Source organism: Apodemus sylvaticus, chromosome 7 (assembly GCF_947179515.1).
Source record: "Apodemus sylvaticus chromosome 7, mApoSyl1.1, whole genome shotgun sequence".
Taxonomy (NCBI): Eukaryota; Metazoa; Chordata; class Mammalia; order Rodentia; family Muridae; genus Apodemus; species Apodemus sylvaticus.
In genome coordinates this window covers 33,737,560-33,753,920 of record NC_067478.1, presented here as the reverse complement: position 1 = coordinate 33,753,920, position 16,361 = coordinate 33,737,560, and the positions used below count along the sequence as shown (strand labels likewise).

General features: G+C 48.2%; 1 protein-coding gene and 1 pseudogene across 3 annotated transcripts in view; one reads left to right on the top strand and one right to left on the bottom strand.

Moving 5' to 3' along the window:
• Positions 1–15,926, bottom strand: part of Tbc1d2b (TBC1 domain family member 2B) — a 66,880-nt gene extending 50,954 nt beyond the window's left edge. Inside the window, exon 1 of one of the 3 annotated variants that reach the window (XM_052187657.1) lies at positions 15,800–15,926. Coding sequence is in view for 1 of the 3 variants with exons in the window: in XM_052187655.1 (XP_052043615.1) it covers positions 15,483–15,842 (360 nt within the window). In the remaining 2 variants the exon portion in view is untranslated. Of the gene's footprint in view, positions 1–2,381; positions 2,406–15,482 lie in introns of those variants that run through there. The other 2 variants (XM_052187655.1, XM_052187656.1) reach the window with 2 other exon arrangements.
• LOC127690268 (uncharacterized) lies at positions 4,121–4,219 on the top strand (annotated as a pseudogene).
• Positions 15,927–16,361: the final 435 nt, after the last annotated feature.

The window sequence follows — 16,361 nt, the reverse complement described above, 5'->3', positions numbered from 1 at the left end:
GACCTCCTAAAGGTGACAAGGGGACAATGGTATGCACATTAGCGAGAAGCCAGTGCTGCATCCTAGCAGTTAGCCTTAGGGACACAGATCTTAATAAGACCCAAGGGATCCCTGCTGCTAAGACCCGCGGAAAGCCAATGTTTCCTCTACCCAGCAGCAGACAACTACTAGACATGATCAGCATAAAGTGCTGAGCTGGTTGGAGGTGAGACAAAAGACAGATCTTTTTAGCATATTAATCCACTGTCTTCTCAGACTGGCTGCTTTTTGAATGAAGCAGTTTTAAATGATTTATTTATTATAGGTAAGTACACTGTAGTTGTCTTCAGACACCCCAGAAGAGGCATCAGATCTCATTACAGATGGTTGTGAGCCACCATGTAGTTGCTGGGATTTGAACTCAGGACCTCTTGAAGAGATGTCAGTGCTCTTAAGCACTGAGCCATTTCTCCAGCCCATGAAGCAGTTTTAAAGATTAATAACACACACACACACACACACACACACACACACACACACAAACCAGCTATATAACTGAGATATCTTTCATTCTCCAGACTGAAAAAGTCTGGTCCAAAGTCAAAACAAAACAAAACAAAACAACCCACCTCATCTCTGAAGTTCACTGTGAAATACCAGGCATGGAACTGTCCTACTCTAGTCAAGCATATAAAGCCATAGTAATTAAAGCAAGAGCGTGTACTGCTAGCAAATCAAAATGCATGGTTAAGTGTGTGAATGAGTATTTAAGTAACAATTCAAATCAAACCAGTGGAGAAAGGATTAACTGTTAAATAATGGTACTGACAACCAGTCAAACATCTGGGAAGAAATAAAGTCACCATGAATTACGACCTACATGAGAAACTTGTCATAGTGGACAATTATTTCAAATGTGATTCAAGATTTAATAAAGTAAATACAAATCATTAGATGAACAAGTTAGTGGACTTGGCTAAATAAATGAATGGAATAAAATCCACAAAGTTACAAGAAAATGTCTATATAATTAAGATTGTTTGTCTCCTTCTGCCCCTTGAGGTAAGAGATACTTAGACTTCTACTGCAATTTTAAGGCAGGCGGTGAGGCCCGCTCTGGGCATAGGCCTGCCCAGAAGTGAGCAGTGGTGCAGTGCTTAAGAAAAACAAGCCACTCCTTTAGGACTGAAGTGACAGCTGGGACAGACCTCAAACTGCAGGTCACTAGCTGATTCTCCCCGACAACTCTAGAGGCCTGGCTCCAGGCAGAGTCACAGGATTGACTCTCTGCCCTAGCAACATGGAAGGAATGTCCTCACATTTCTACTTTCTTGGAACAGAAATTCTAAAGTCTCAATGTAAGCAAGCAAAGAAAATGCCACAACTAAACTGAGAAGCCTGAAGATCTGATGGAGTACAGGGCTGCCACCGCTGCGCGGGGAATCCATGCTCTGCCCAGACCTCGTGCCGTCCTGTCTACCTTGAAAAGACCTTATTCTTCTGCAATTTTACGAAAGTGCATTTTAATCTCTCTCCCCCTCCCCGTTCTCAGACAGGGTCTCACCGTGTAACCCTTGCTGCCCTGGAACTCTCTGTAGGCCAATCTAGACTCAAACTCAGAGGTCCACTTATCTCTGCCTCCTGAGTGCTTGGCCTAAAGGTTCATTTTAGATTTCAAGCTTTTTATGTTTATTTTATTTTGTATGTATGAGTGTGTGCTTGGTGTCTGTGGGGGTGAGAAAAGGGCGTCACATCCCCTGGAAATGGAGTTATATATGGTTGTAAACTGTCATGTGTGTGCTAGGAACCGAACCCGGATTCTCTGCGAAAGCAATCTCTCTGGTCCCAAATTTAGACTTTAATGTTAAGCAATGAGGAATACTCATATATTCTCTCTCTCTCTCTCTCTCTCTCTCTCTCTCTCTCTCTCCTCTGATGGATATGGAAAACAAAGAAGAAAATAAAGTGACTATAACCACATCACCAAAAATGGTCCCTCCCAAAACTTTGGTGTACTTCTTTCTGAACATTTTTCTACAAATACATACACCAATTTTCTTTAAGAAAAACAACAACAACAACAACAAAAACCAAACTGTAACAAAGTAAAGCTCTCTAGTCATCTCCATTTGCATATTACTAATGTAACACTGCCAATAAAACAATCACCAGCACTGAGATTTTCCCCCACACAGTCATCTATCCCTCACAATAATCTCCCCAAACAGCACCGTCTACCTGCCTGCCCACCCACGAGCCTAAGCATCGTCACAGAGCTGGGTGAGGCTCACTCACCCAAGCCTAGGATGCCTCACTGGGGAAGTGGGGATCACAGCAGCACCCTGCTCTCGGGTGCTGTTCCGACTTCACAGGTGCTACACTCACCAGGGCGAGGTGCGTACCCAGCTCTCAGTGTGTCCGTACGCGCCACTCTCAAACTCAAAGTCTGCATGCCCCACTCTCGAGGAGGATGAGAGTGTGCCAAGGACAAACTCCACTCTTTGTACTTCAGCAGGAAACAGAAGTTCCTCTATGGCTTTTCTCAAATGCTGAAAGACCGACGACCTTGAACAGCACTGAAGTTTAACTGAAAACCCCTGCAGCGATGCTGGTTTTAGGGGTCCACCAGCGGCCACACACTCACCAAGGCACGGGGCCCTGCGGCTAAGAGAGCAGGAGCGGCAGCCCATTAGGTGCTTGCACTGGATGCTCGCAGCCACAGCTCGACTTAAGGACACGGTTTATAAACAGAGGAGCAGGGCTGTGGCGAAGTGTACTTGGTCTTGTAGAGGACTTGGTTCAATTCCCAGCACCTGCAAGGCAGCGCACAACCATTCATATTCCTAGTTCCAGGGAATCTGACACCCTCTTCTGATATCTGAGAGTATCAGGCCCGTGTGTAGTGGGTGCACGGGTACAGAAGTGGGCAAAACGACTCATACACATAAAGTAAACACATGTTTAAAAATGAGATAAAAAGAAATGGGAAGCAGCAAGCAGTCTTTAGACCACATTTAACCGGCTGCAGAGAAGATTGGGCAACGGCTTCCAGAGAGCAGGCCCGCCGGGTCTGCTGATGCCCTGACCGAGCTCTCAAACCATCCAGGCCTCTGCAGCAGGCTAGGGTTCCCTTTCCAACCTCTCTTTATGTCTAAAACCCTCGGACATTTTCAAAGGCCAACTCATCTGGCCGGGGGTACAGGGCCAGGGCCTCACTGCCCACACCACAGGACCATGGAGCAGGCCAGTTCTGCTTCCACGACACCACCTCCCACCTAACTACCTCAACATCCCATGTCCCCTGCAGAGCCAATCTTTCATTTTTCCAACAAGCTATTTGTGACAATGGCTTCAGATCTACTTAGGAAACTGCACTCTGGCTTCCTCCTCAGGGGTCAGGTCCCACTCTACTTATAAGCTGTAACAGCGGATTCGACAGTAACACAGAACGAGACAGAAGAACACACAGATGTGTTAAGTCTGCATGCTAGGAGCTGCATAAACCACACGAAAGGTTTTACCCACAATTCTTAAAGGCAGTAATAGCTGCTAATGGGAAGGAACTCAATTCTTAAATTTAGGATATCCTCATCTCTAAGGAATGTCCAAGGTACGGTCCCCATAAGCAATAAAAATTGTAAGCCTGATAATTCAAAACAAAGCTAAGATGGATGGCAGACAACACCCCGAATCTAACAGACTTTAGCTTCCAAGGTCTTTTTTCTTTGAGTGTTTCACAATCACGCCCGAGTCTAGAAACAATCTCGAGGGATTGTGCTCCACGCCGATGGAAAAATACATGCTTCCTCTGGAAGATTTTTGAAATCGTCTGTTTAAACCCAAGTGAGAGGCCAAGGCAGCTAATCCTGGGCCTCCTACTCCTCAGAAGACAAGATGCAATTTCACAAACTCCACACTTCTAGGGAAAACAGTAAATTCTCATTTGTTAAATCTTTAAATTGCTCATCAAATTAGCATTTCCATATATCTAATGGAAGTAACCACTTGAACTCCAACCCAACTCCTTTATGAGGGCTGGACTTTTCCCTGCAGAATTCTGACTCACTCTGATGAGGGTCCAGCTGGACAGCCCTGCGGCCCAGCATCCGAGCGGTCCGCTTTTCAGAGCAAATGCTTGTGTGAGCTTGGGCAGCACATATGCTAACCCTGGACCAACAGAGAAGACTAGCATGGCCCCTGAAGGAATGACAAGTTAACCTGTGAAGCATTCCATATTAAAGAAAAAAAAAACTCTTGAAGAGACAAGCAGTTTCTTAAAGGACCTTTAACTTGATAGCATGGTAGATGGCAGCCAGGTACAGTGACTCACACCTGTAATCCCAACATTCAACTGCTGAGAGGCGGAGGCCAACATGGGCTGTGTGGTGAGCTTCAGGCCAGCCTGGGCTGCAGCAGGACTCAGCTATGTGGGGGGATGGGGCAAGTACTGGTGATGGACTTAGAAGAAAGTCCAGTAGCAAATCAGAAAAGAGGTGGAAAGTTTGAAGGCACAGGTGCAGTAGACGTGGCCAGCCTGCAAGGGTCAAAGCACATCTCACGCTGCCCACGCAGTCAAGGTTCATCAGGGTGAGGCACGGGCAAGGCCATTCCCCGGGCCCCATTCCCCGGGCCTGCTCTTCCTCTCGGGAAACGACAAAGCCTGTCAAATGCTTTCAGTTCCAGAGAAAGGGAACATGGGAAGCTTCCAAGTGACCAGAGAGCTCCATTCTGGTGGCTCTGCCACGACAAGTGAGAACTCCTGTGGTCTCGGCCGGGGGCCTGCCGGACAGCCCTGCTCCAACACTGCCTCCTCCCAGAGTGTAGAAACCCAGAATGCAAAGCCGGCTGCAGCTACAAACCACAGACCGCTAACCCGAGAATAAAGGGCTCACACTTCGCTGTGTCCACCCACGCAGTTCTGTTATTTTGCTTTACCATCAAAGGCCAGAAAGAAGGTAACCTAACTCCATCCCTGGAACTCATGTAATGGAAGGAGAGTAGCAGCTCTCCCAAGATGCCCTGTGACATTTACACATGCATCATGGCCATCATCAAACAGTGCCCCAAAGAACAGTCACTCGGGACCCACAAAACAGAGAGGAGAGGTCAGAGATCTACAGCAGAAGGGTGGGGATGTCTCCTGGAATTGCAGACTGTTGAGCCCTACACTGGCCTACTGAGCACGACAGAATCTCCAGGACGGCAGGAACCCCACCACTGCCCATCCACAGCACCGGAGACTTGCTCTACATGGCCACTTCCGGGATCACTGTTCTGAGGAAGCCACATTTCTTCAAAGGACAGGAAAAATCTTGCTAGCATGTTACCTCTGGAACAGCACACGTGAGGGCTTGGTAAACTGCTAAGTTCCCTTCTTACGGTTAGAGGACTTGCTCTAGCCAAGAGCCTGCTTCCTTTGGTAAACACTATCGCGAAGGCGCTGGAGAGGGATGGGGGCACAGAGCCATCACTGCTTCTGTTTGGTCAGCCCCTACTGGAAGTTGATAATCTCTACTGTGCATTTCCAAACTTCATGCAATTAAGGTTCCTCAATTTATATCCAACATAAAGAGTTAAATGAGCAATTGTGAGTATGTATAAAATAGTTAGAGAATAAGCCTGACTTCCTAATAATGGCTTTCCACATGGACTATGTGTCTGCAGGAGAGTTTAGCTCTAAGTCACAGTGGGAATCAGGTTTCCTCAATGTGTTACGTGCAGGGGGGTGGGGGGACGTGCAGGCTTATCTCAGGGGACCTCTCTAGTTCTGACTTTGGGGCAACGGGCAGAACACCAACACCGAATGACCTCCTCCAGACCAGAGAGCCATTTAACCCTGATCGAATTCCAGTGTGCACACAGGATAAGTGCTCCCTGAGGCCAGAGGTGATAGCTGACTCCAGCTGGAGATCCTCGCCCTATAAGGCCTGCCGGGTAAGCAGCTGGCTGCAACCACCATTTGGAAAGTCAAGCCACCTTCCCTACACAGTCCTCCAAAAACCTCCCAAAAACCTCGGAGAGCTGCAAAGGGAAATAAAACTGGGCTGGCTGCCTAGAAGTAATTCCTTTAATCTAAGATCAACATCCTGATAACACTGGCCTGCCCTCCTCCATGCAGGGACACTCAGTGCTGGCTTGAGGCACTCTGCTGCAAGAAAGGCCCAGTGAAAGCAGAGGAGGAGGCCAAGGGACCCCCCTGAAGCCCCCCAATTCCTGTTCTCCGTACAGTCTCTCAAATGGATGAGCCAAGCACAGGATAAACCCTCATTAGACGGTTCGGACTCTTGTCTTCCTGGGGACATTTCTGCAGAGCAAGAGGCACTAAGCCACTGAGTAGCTCCACCATTAGCCCAAAACCTGACTCCCCTGCCTCATCTTCTCCAGGGATTTCTCTTGATGAAGTTAGACAGAGGCTGGGGAAATGGTTCAGTGTGAGGTTAAGTGCTTGCACGCAAGCATAAGGACTCAAGCTTGGATCCCCAGCACAGAAGTAAAACTCCTGCTGTGACAGTCTCCCCGGCCCTCCCAGCTTCTTGTCCGGGGAAGGCCCCATCACCTACTGTCAAGCTTGGATCCCCAGCACAGAAGTAAAACTCCTGGTGTGACAGTCTCCCCGGCCCTCCCAGCTTCTTGTCCGGGGAAGGCCCCATCACCTACTGGTCCCAGGGCATGATCTGAACCAAGTGCTTTTGGTAGAGGGGATTCACAGATAACAATTCAGAAGTATCGCCAGTTCCCAACTTCGATGCCCACACTGCAGGCACCCAATGAAAACAAAGTAAACCCAGCAGAGCCCTGGCCTGTGAGGATTTAGGGAAAATCCTACTCACATGTCTCTGGATATTAGAACCCCCAATTCTTAATCAAAACGTCTTTCCCTTTCCCAATCTGAGTATCATTTGTACATTAATAGGGTCCTCTGTTCCTTTTGGGAGGGACAGGGTTACCGTTTGTATTCTGTTCTAACTAGAGAGGGGAAGGCTGAAAGCAGGGGCTGACTGTTAAATGGTTCAACCAAGAGACCCACCATCTTCCCCCTCGGAGCCTTTGGCCAGGTGGAAATCAGTATCAAGTGCACTTGGTACTTCTTTTAGTTAATTTTCTATTGCCATGACAAAATATCAAAACCAAGGCAACTTACAAAAGGAAGCATTTAATTGGGGGCTCAGGGTTCAAGAGAGTACTAGAGTCCACAACCACCATGAGGGAGCAGAGCAGCAGATAGGCAGGCGTGGTGCTGCAGCAGTACTTGAGAGCTTACATGAAACCCTGAAGCCCACGCCCAGTGACACACCTCCTCCAACAAGGCCACACCTCCTAATCCTCCCCAAACACTTCTACCTACTGGGGACCGAGCATTAAGATACAAGAACCTGTGGGGACCAGTCTCATTCACACCACCACAGGGACCACTCTACTTCACAGCAAACAGTTATCTTGGAAAGGGAAATGAACTGGCTGTGTACATAGGAGGGAAAAAAATGTGAAACACCCAGTTAGTGAAGATGGTCACCAGGAAGGTGTCAGCAGAAAAAGTTGGGCAGGGCGGGGCGGGGGTGGGGTGGGGTGGGGTGGGGTGGGGCACATCCTTCCAAGCTGTCACAGCAGGCATCAGCACTCTTAGCCAAGATAAAGCAAAGATACTTCAGAAACTACTGTGGAAGATATCTCCAATTCTACATTTATCTACTTTAAAGAAATTACATTTTCTATATTAGCATATAACTGCTGTATTATAAAATCAATAGGTCTCATCATATTGTATGTATGATGTATTTCCACCATCCCACCATTACTCTTTTTAGCCCCTTTCCACTGATTCCCTTCTTCCCAAGTCGTTCCCTTTCTGCTTTCATGTTTCATGCACCCTCTCATTCATATATGCATGTTTCATACATGTATGTATGCGCACACATATATGTATTCTTGTGTACACACACACACACACACACACACAATGTTTTAATTCTAGATTCTGCATGAGAGAGAACACGAGACATCTTCTTTCTGAATCTAGGTTACTTTGCTTAGCATGGCTTTCTCTTCATCACCCCATTTTCCTGCAAATGATGCAATTTAATTCTTCATGACTGAACAAAACCTCATTGTCCGTGACACATTTTCTTTATCCATTTATATACTTAACGTTTAATTTTATAATGATGCCAGTAATGTCCCAGGTCTTGTCCGAGCACTTCCCAAAGTTAACTGTCCGCCACTGACTGCTAATGAAGTAGAAACCTTACTAGAGAGACATGAAGTCTCTAGATGAGACTAGAGTCTCTTGCTCAATAGCACACAGCAGGCACGTGAGGCAGGAATTCACCCATAGGAAGCCCCAACTCCAGGACCCAAGTTCTGGTTCCTTATCTTAGGAGAATTCCCCACCAACAGAACAACCGAATCCACGTACTCTGTGGCTAGCAGCTGTCAGAACCACTCATTTATCCTGCAGGTGGAAAGCATGCTTTTCCTCCATGATCCTGGGGAGCGAAAGAACAAACTGAACTGAACTGAACCTGGAACACAGGTTCCAAACACTCAATCTACTGTATTCTCAACTCTGCAACAAGACTGTTTAGGAAGGCCAGTGGGCAGATCAAGTGTAAGTCCCTGAATCAGGCTCCCGGCAACAGAAGAGAAACACTCAGACCTCTTCCTGATTTGAGAGGTATTTGGGAGCTGACAAGAGGCTAACTTATTCCTGAGAGACAGCCTTCCCCCGTTACCTCCATGGTCCACCTCTGTTTACACACTGAGGCAGAGGGACCCTGAAGAGCAAGCTTTGCATGTGAAGGCCATCTCACTGGCACAGCGGAAATGCAACTCTGTACAGCCCTCCAGGGATGTGCCGGCTCCATGTCCAATCATGGTTGCTTCTCAGGGACTCAAGAATTACTTTTGTTTTTGTTGTTGTACCTGTGAGCACGGACTCATGTCTACCTTTACAGAATGAAGAGTTCCTTCAAGGGAAGCTCCACACTGGAAAGGGTGCATCCAAGCTGAAGGAGCCATGGACGTGTTCATTGTTCCCCAGACTGTTTCATGATCATTGCTGCAGGCTTTGACTGACCTAATTCCTTTGTCTTGGGCTGGGGATGTGGCTCAGCCGACAGAGTGTCCACTGAGCACGTGTGACGCCTGGGGTTCCATCTCTAGCATTACATAAACCGGATGTGGTGTACACCTAAAACCCTACCACTTGGAAGAGAAGGCAGGAGGATCTGAAGTTCAAGGCTATATATGAGCCCAAGACCAGCTTGGGCTACATGAGACCTTATGTCAAGGGAAAAAAAGAAGGGAGGGAAGTGGGCTAAGTGGAATTGGTTAGAAATAGTGTAGGGGTTGGTAAGTTCTACCGTGCGAGGGCCCAGCCAGAAGGCATCATCTGTGAAGCCGAGGGAACAGACTAAATGCTCACACCCTGAGCTCAGACTTCCCAGGCTCTGGAACTGTGAGAACACTTTTCAGATTTATAAGCTACTTAGTCTATAGGATGTGGCAGCAGTCCAGATGAAGGCAGCCAGCTGGAGGAACACTCACAATCTCTGCTTAACATTCAGGGAGTCCCTCAGTTCTTAGGAGCAAAGACGCCAATCCTGACTCAAGCCCAAGGAAGCAAAGGGAACATGGCTGGGTCTAAATATGATCTTACAGTGTGAGGCCTTCCTCCTCAGGGCCAGAAACTCTTTATGTCTGAGTGCAACAGAGTCTTAAAAAGCAACATTTGTAAATGGTTGGGGAAAAAAAATCAGAAGAAAAATCTTTTGTGACATAAGAATATTATATGACTTATGTGAAGTTCAAATTTGAGAACCCAGCTATACCCAGCATAGTCTGTGTCTGGACTACCACCAGGAAAGAGTGGTGACAGAGATGGTGTGACTTGTGCAGCCTCAAGTTGTTACGATATGCCTCTTTCCATAAAAAAGTCTGCCCTTGCTAGAACAGTGCCCCCGGAGTCCAAACTGTGGGCAAGAAAAATACCACAAACTCCCACATCCAGGACTGACTGCAAACTCTCTCCTCTGTGGAGGGCCCAGTCGGAACCTTCTCTTGGATCCCAACTACCTGTGACATTTCCTGGCCTTTTACTGGATGTCAGCCATTCTCACGACACATGGCAAACATGTTTTTAAAACACCTGTACATTTGAGAGTTCTAGATGATCACTTCTAAAGGGTCAGAGGTCACATTAATATCCGTGCTTACTGGTGACAATGACTTTCTTTCAGGTAATAAAGGCCGACCTGGGCTCCTTGTTTTAGTTTATGTAGCTGTGGAGAGGGCCCAGCCTGCTATGCAACCATGAGGACCCGAGTCTCAATTCCTAGTACCCATGTAAAAAGCTGAGCATGGCAGTGTATGACTGCAACCCCAGTATTCTATGACCCTGTGTGCATGTGTATGTGTGAGTGTGGGGTGTGGGGGGTGATACGAAAAGGCAGATCCCAAGAACTTACTGGCTGGCTTCAGTGAGCAACCCTGTCTCAAGGGAATGGGCAGATAGCAATAAAGGAAGATGCCCAAAATGTCCTCAGGCTTCTGTTTGCATAAACACTCATATGCACCTGCCATGTACACATATGCACCGCACATACATATGATGATGATGATGATGATACTGCTGTCATAGATTGAGTGGCTTAAACAGAAATTTATTTGTCACAGTTCTGAATGCCAAGACATTAGTGCCTGGCAAGGACATATGAATCTGTGATCTGGCACTACCTGTGTCTAACAGATAGCCAGTCTTCATTCAATGTTTGAGGAAGGACACTTATGCTCTGACCTTACAGAGGCAAAATAATTTTATGAAGACCCCCACATTCCAAATCCACAACACACTCTCTTGAGTCAGTGCTTCTACCTATCAGCTTTGAGAAAGATAATATTCACTCAGTCTACAGCACAGAGCTACTTTATGCCAGGTACTGTTCTGAAAAGTTGGCAGAGAGCCAGACTAGACATGACTAGTCTCTCCACAGCAAGGAGTACATGAGAGGCAGGGGGAGACAGAAAGCTACTATCTTACGAACTTGAACAGGTATGCCTGCCTTTAACGACCTGACTCCCCGAGAAACCATAACAAATCCACGAAAAGCCAAGATCCCACATCTTAAGATTTAAATAATGCTCCAAGACCCTATACAGACGCCTGAGTGCAGAACAGCTTAGCAGAACCATTCAGCAAGGAAGACTGGTTTACCACATCTATTCTGTGTTGAGCACACTGTGATTACCCACACTGACAAATGTTTGTCATTAAGCTCAGAGCCGTTCAGCTCCAGGGAACGGGCACTTCTCCATGGGGCGGAGGGTAGGGATGCATAGCTGTGTAGTTACGTGTGATTCGGAAACCAACAGGCAAGATGCACATGTCCGCGTGAGCACCAAATGCTTACAAGAAAGGGAGACCGTGGAGGGGAACTCATTGGTGGCCAGTCTGACTGTGTATTGTGCTCCAAGGACCACAGAGATCAGCTGGGGCAGGGTCACCCAAACTTTATCCACATTCAGTCACATCCTTTCTTATCCCCAAATGCCAGTTCAAATCTAGAAATATCTCTATGCCTCTGGTCCCAGGAAAGTTGGAAAAGAAGCCTCTTGCACCCTGCATACACTACACAGGAAGCACCTGCCTCTTCCAGCTTCTGTGGCAGCTTCTACCTAAAGTGTCTCCAGCTAGCAGAACCAGACAGGACAAAGTTCTAGGTACTTGCTGCATTACAAGGACTGACTGAAGGCGGAAAGCCACTACACTTTACCTAATCCAAAACAAGACAGAACCCAAAGTCTGGAGAGAGATTTGCCAAAGCAGATAATGGGACTTGGACACTCCCTGTTCCCAGAGACTCTGCTTTCAGATGGTCTGAGCCTCGTGATCTCAGGCAAATCCTAGCCCTTCTTGGGCCTCTTTTCCCTCATCTGTAAAATAGGGCTCTGGACCAGATCCCTGACTTTAAGAATAGAGGAGTTTACCAAGAAATTCCAGTCTCAGCTTTCATTAAGACTTAAGCAGTCAGGCATTTTGAATAAGCCCAACAAAGCCACAGCTTTTCCCAAGAAGGCTGCAAGATGCTCAAAATAAGAAACACATGATATAGTATAAGCAAATCATGGATTTTTTTTTCTCTTTTTAACTCATCCTTTTCAGAAGAAATGGCATGTGCAGTTATTTGCAGACTTGAACAGGGGCAGGGATAAGTCCTCGCCGGCTCTTTGGAAACCACAGTCTCTCTCCCCTGGTCTTTGTGCTATGCATACATGCTCATGGGAATCAGATCACATGAGAAGGACGATGACTGGTCTTTTCCAGCTTTTCCAATGTAACAGTTTTACTTCAGCAGCTCAGAAGGAACTACGGTGCCCTGAAGTTCTCCTTGTGTGTATATGTATGCATGTCCGTGTCTGTGTGTGTATGTGTGTGTGTGTGTGTGTGAGAGAGAGAGAGAGAGAGAGAGAGAGAGAGAGAAAGAGAGAGAGAGAGAGGAGAGATTAATGTTGGGTATCTTCTTCAGCTTATGTTTTGAGATAGAGTCTCTCCCTGTGTCTGGAGCTTGCCAGTTGACTAGACTGGTTAGCCAGGGAGCTCCAGGGATCCTGTTTCTCTCCAGCAGGATTATAGGTACATTAATAACATGCCCAGTTTTTACTAGGGCGCTGGGGATCAAATTTAGGTTCTCTTAAGCAGTTCTTCCCAGTCTCTTAAAACTCACATATAGAACAAAGCCACCCTGACTGTGGCCCCTGCATCTCAGCTGCCCTTCCCTCTTGCAAAGCCCCGCCTTTTCCCATTCCCACCACTTCTGTCAGGCCAACACTCTAACTGTTCATCTGAAATTGTCTCTTGTGAGGCTGGAGAAACGGCTCAGGGGTTAAGAGCACCTGCTGCTCTTATAGAGGACCAGGGTGCAGTTCCCAGAAACTCCCTGGTGCTTCTCCACTATCTGCAACTCGGCTTCCAGGAGACCTGATGAAGCCTTCTGGTCTCCACAGGCACAGCACACACGTGGCACACTTCCATAAATGTAGGCACAAAATAAAAATAAGTTAAAAAAAAAAGTTCTGCATGAATATTCATGAAGCCTGGGACATTCTGAATGAAAGTCAGGTGGGTCAGTAACTCCCTCCCCCTCTTAAAAAGGCAAAACAGCATCAGGAGTCAGAGAGATGGCTAACAGTTTAAGGGCACTTGCTTTTACAGAGGACCCAGGTTCAGTTCTAAGCACCCGAATGGCAGCTCACAGCTGTAATTAAGTCCAGGTTTCAGGTATCTTCTCTAGCCCCTGCAGGAACCAGGACATATACATACACTCATATATGTAAAATAAATTTAAAAAAAAGTTTAAATCTGAGCTGGGTGTGGTGGCACACACCCTCAATCTCAGCTTTCAGGAGGCAGAGGCACTTAAACTATGAGTTTAAGGCTAGCCAAGGCTACATAAGGATATGCTGAAAAACAAACAAACCCTAGTACAGCTATGACCCAGTCTCAGGTGTAAAGCCTTGCAGAACCAGAGGAGAAGCCCCAGGATATCCATCCCCTTCTACAACCCTATCTTCCTATCAGCTATCTACCACCCTGAAACCAGGGCTTGTCACGATGACGTAGCTTCCCAACTTCCTGCAGGGCACAGCACAGATCCTCAAGGTGTATAGATGACATTTCATATAATCATCTTACAGAAAAGGTATCATTTCTGTAACTTCTTTCTTGCTCAGTTTCACATTTGTGACAGACATACAGATCAACACACACAACTGATTTCCTGCTTACTACTCATATGTTCTATGACTATAACGTCTATTGTAAGTAGTACCCAATTAATATTTAATTCAACAGACTGTAGCATATATTTGGCCCAAGACAGTGCCTGCTGTTTTAGATATATCTGCCAGGCAGTGCTTACAATGTGCCAGCCATTTCCCATCACATTTTCTAGAGCCCTCGCTGCCATCCAAGGGGGGAAGGTAAAGTTCACATTAGACCAAAGCGGGAACTAGACAGAGAAATGATAAAATGTGTCCAGTACACATGGTCCGTGGCTCAGGCTGCGGGTTCCAATCCACCCAAGTCCGAAGTCATCGTATACCATTAAACACTGTAATTCACTCAGGCAGATGCTGCCCTTGTTTAGATGCCTTAGAATTGAAAGAACTGGTAGGGAAAGAGTTCCAAAGTTATCTGAGAAAATCTGAAACAGGAAGCTCGGTTTTCTTTTTTAACAAGCAATTCTACCGGAAATTCACCAGTGTCCGAGTGTACACAGAGGACAAGCATCTGCTTCTGACAAAACTCCCTGTGGACACTCTGGGAGCTGGGCCCAAGTTTACACAGACACTGAGTTACCTCAAGTTGAACTGCAGGCCTGCTTGGCTTCTTTTAGAGAAACATTTTATGCATCTGCTCAGAGAGGGGGGGGGCCCAAAACACATCCCTCCCAGCCTTCCCCCCACCCCATCCTTCCCAATCAGACTCTGCTGAGTCGACAAAGCTCTAAGAAATGGCCTAAGGGGACAGCTCCAGCTGCTGCACATTCTGCAGAACTCAGGAACAGTTGCATGCTCACAAGGCCACTCTCCACTTGGCCAGCTTGGAGAGGGCTGCTGCTTCAAGCCCAGCCCTGTTGCTCTGGAGAAAGACCAGCTTGCAATACAGGAAGGGAAGCCAGAAAAAGAGAGGGTGGAGACTCGGGGAACCAAGCAGGGAGCACGGCCCAGAGTGAGAGGCAGCCCAGCTCTAGGCCAGGGCCCAGAGCCTTGGGTGCTTCAAACAGGACAATTTCTAGGAGATGTCATAGTCCAGGACTTTAGAACTCCCAGCAACAGGACTGGTGACTACTGTCAAGCCTCTAATACTCCATCTCTCTGGGGAAGCCTAAGGAAGCCTTCCCTAAGCTGAAGCAGCCCCTCCCATCTTTCCCAAGAAGTAGGAAAACAGCCAGGGTGGGCACTGCTGGGGCATCCTTGACCTCTCTAGATGGGGCTGTGGTAGCCCCTGCTATCACTTGCGTCTAGCTATAGCACTAAATGTACCACATTTACGGAACACTTTAGAGTGGAAACCAGTTAATCCCAATACCTGCTGTCCCCATTTTACAGAGCAGGCAGCTGAAGCACAGAGGGGGTCACTCAACGGGCATACCCAAGGTCACAGGAGGAGTTATAAAGGCAGGGCTGGAGGGTGGAAGCCTGCAACCGTGGCAGGGGCTCCCAGAGCATCTAAGGGATGGTGAGTGTGGACACCAGAGGGAACCGAGGAAAGACGAGAGGGAGCAGAGGAAAGGCGCATCAGCCGAGTAACCCCCAACCCTGCCTCTGCCTCATAGTTCAAGCACAGGTAAAGGGCAAAAGATAAGAATGAGGAAGGAATCAGAGTAGGCAGTGGGAAGAGAGGCTTGGGCAGGATAGGAGGAGGCCTTTGGGATAAGGAAGGAAGGTGGAGGGGGAAATCCACAGGCGGGACACGCACAAGTGGGCACCGGGCGCGATCGTCCCACCTTGAGCACGGTGACTGCACCGGCGCTGTGCACCTGGAAGTGCGTGGGCGGATCGGCTCCCGGCTCCGCAGCCTCATCGCGGCCCTGGTAGCTGAAGCAGGCGTCGGCGATGTCTAGGTGGCCGAGCGGCAGGGCGTCCTGCGGGCTCTTGAAGTAGTAGAGGTAGCAGCGGCGCGAGTCAAACACGAACCAGCGGCTGCGGTAGCCGCGCAGCGGGCCCTTGCCGGAGAGCTTCTGCAGGTAGCCACAGAGCCGCGACGGCTCCCGTCCCGCCACCGCCCCAGCCTCCGAGCCAGTTCCCGGCACCGCTCCCTCACCACCACTGCAGCTCTCCTCCGCGCCGTCCCCGGCCCCCGGCATGGCCCGCTGCCGGCGCCTGCGCCCGAGCCCGCGCCCCGCGCCTCTGGGCCGCCGCCGCAGCGCCCACCTCCCCGCGCCGCGCCCTCCGCAGGGCCGTGGCGCGCTGAGCAGCCTGGGACTTGTAGTCCCGCCCCCGCCGCGCCCCCACTGCGTGGGGAGCCTGGGTTCCCTAGCGAGCCAGGCTAGCTCCACCCGGTCCCCGGGAGGCAAAGTTCTGTTTCTTTATGCGAGCGTGGATTCCACGAGAGGGTTTCTTAAAAAACTATGGAAAGTCCACTTAACACTACCCTGAACTCCGAATAAATTTTGATTTTAAAATCCATGTCCAGCCAGCAATAGGCTGATAATACAAAATGAGAGAGCCTGTTGCCTGGCACAGAGTGGGTGTTCGGTAAATATTTGTAGAGTTTGTGAATGGAAGCCAAAGTATTTACTGCCTCCCTACATCCTGGTTTGTTCACTGAATGAAAAAAAAATATTTATGGAGGGCGTTCTGTGTAGGATTCAAACTCTGAAGAC